This window comes from Atta colombica, unplaced genomic scaffold (assembly GCF_001594045.1).
Source record: "Atta colombica isolate Treedump-2 unplaced genomic scaffold, Acol1.0 scaffold155, whole genome shotgun sequence".
Taxonomy (NCBI): Eukaryota; Metazoa; Arthropoda; class Insecta; order Hymenoptera; family Formicidae; genus Atta; species Atta colombica.
In genome coordinates, this window is record NW_017259245.1 from 2451816 (window position 1) to 2453848 (window position 2033).

General features: G+C 29.4%; 1 protein-coding gene and 1 non-coding gene across 3 annotated transcripts in view; one reads left to right on the top strand and one right to left on the bottom strand.

Annotated features, from left to right (window-relative positions):
• The window catches only part of LOC108685694 (MAM and LDL-receptor class A domain-containing protein 2-like), a 13060-nt gene extending 12040 nt beyond the window's left edge, over positions 1–1020 (bottom strand). Inside the window, exon 1 of one of the 2 annotated variants that reach the window (XM_018190613.1) lies at positions 643–1020. In XM_018190613.1, the coding sequence (XP_018046102.1) occupies positions 643–745 (103 nt within the window). In that variant the 5' untranslated portion in view covers positions 746–1020. The remainder of the gene's footprint in view (positions 1–642) is intronic. The other variant, XM_018190612.1, reaches the window with a different exon arrangement.
• Positions 1021–1735: 715 nt separating this feature from the next.
• On the top strand, positions 1736–1807 carry Trnat-cgu. The gene has a single exon. It is a non-coding gene; the product is annotated as a tRNA-Thr (tRNA).
• Positions 1808–2033: the final 226 nt, after the last annotated feature.

A 2033-nucleotide genomic window follows, 5' to 3' on the forward strand; every position in this document is an offset into this window, starting at 1 on the left:
AATGCATTTGTCTTTAAATTAATGCTTTCCTAAATTTGTGCGAGTATGAAAGCAATGACATTTCAATTTCGAGCGTAATAATTTTTTTTAATTTCCTCCGATAAAATAAATTTTTCTTGTGAACATTAATCATTATTGTAAACATTAATAATTATTGTAAAGAAACAATTATCGTTATATTAGGAAAAAGTATCTTGAATAAAACTAAGCATGTTTTAATAGTAGCTAAATATTTTATTTATTTTATTTATACGTATATAACAAAAAGTGTTAGTTGTGTCTGTAAAATATAACTTTCTGCTTTGTAGCCGTTTTTCTCCAATATAAATAAACAAAAATATTTGTTTATATCAACCAAACAGTTTAGTCGGAAAAAACAAATACTTCATTTACAAAGCAAAAAAATTCGGAAAAACAATTAAATTATTTGTTACATAAATAAAATATTTGGTTGCTGTTAAGAAATGCTTCAACTTACAGTTTTGCTAAAAAACAAAAAAATTTTATCTTAACATGATTTTATAGAAAAATATTATATGTTCATTGCAAGTCACAATATCGCTTTATTGTTTTATCCTACTTTATTCAAATTCTAATTTTTTTTAATTAAAAATACTTGTTATTTTAATTATTTCTGCTTACTCTGCACCTGCCAAGAGCAAATGATGTACTGGCCGAAGAAAGCGAATAGCAACAATATTATTGAAGAACACTTCATCTTTATGCAAATATATGGGATGCACATGCATGTACGTAACTCGCGCACAATGAATTAACGAAATCAATATTAGATTTTATTGCAAGAAAATTAGAAAGATTGTATTTTATTTCAAGAGCAAACACCGTGGAGACACCGCCTCTACTTCAGAATAATACACAGAATGTGGTTTTAAATATTTCCGGTTTCACACGCTGCTTCACACAATAACCACAACAATGATAGCGTTGCGAAGCTGCGCGAGGATGTTTCCGACAAAGAAGAAAATTGGATTTGCGCAATTAAACGCGGCGAAGATATAAATGGAGAGTCGAGCTTTCATCCTTTTATTTGGGGCTAGACTTGTGTAGCCGAGGGCGGGAACACAGTTTCCGCTGGCACGCGAGCGATAGCCCTTTTATCGTCTTCCGGTGCTTTATCTTCGTCGCGAGTCGCCAGGCCTTGAGGAAAATCCCTGGAGATTGCATTTCGCGCGAAACATGTCCGGCGCCAACTCGATAATCTTGATTTGGGATACGAAATTTTCCATCCGGACTGTCTGATTCTACGATTTATCGAGATCGTAATCTAGAGTCTAAAGTCCAAAAGAATCTAAAGGAGCTCAAATCCATCAAATCGTTGAAAGAAATATTATCTTTTGTTTCAAAATCAACTTCTACATTTCGATTTTGCTTTAAGGATCCTTTCATTTTTATTTTTACATCATACATACTTATAATAATTTTAAGAAATGTATTCTTTTATAATTCAATTATTATTAATTTTTATAGTGCTAATTTAGTTTTAATATATAAAGAAAGAAAGAAAGAAAAGAAAAGCAAAAAAATGAAATAATAATACAAATTGTTTTTGAAGCAGCCATCATCGACAAATATGCAAACAAATATGTCGGAAAATTTTTTTAATATAGTTTAGTATTTTTAAATCACATTATTATTTTAAAAATTATTTTTATTGTAATTTTTGTTAGCTCATAAAGAAAAGGTTTATGACTTTCTAAGAGAAGAATAATCCGAAGCCTCTTTAGCTCAGTGGTAGAGCACTGGTCTCGTAAACCAGGGGTCGTGAGTTCAAACCTCACAGGAGGCATTTTTTTTTGCATCTTGTTTATATTACAAATATATCATTTTTCATTATTTTTCAGAAATATTAAAATGCCAACGCGCATAATGCACCCATTAATTTTTTACTATCTATTTTTTATATTCTATTTTTAAAATTACAGTATAAAACATAAGTTTGATTGTATTCATATATACATTATATGCGCATGTTTTCCTTCCTCTATTAAATTATATCAATTATAATATCTTTT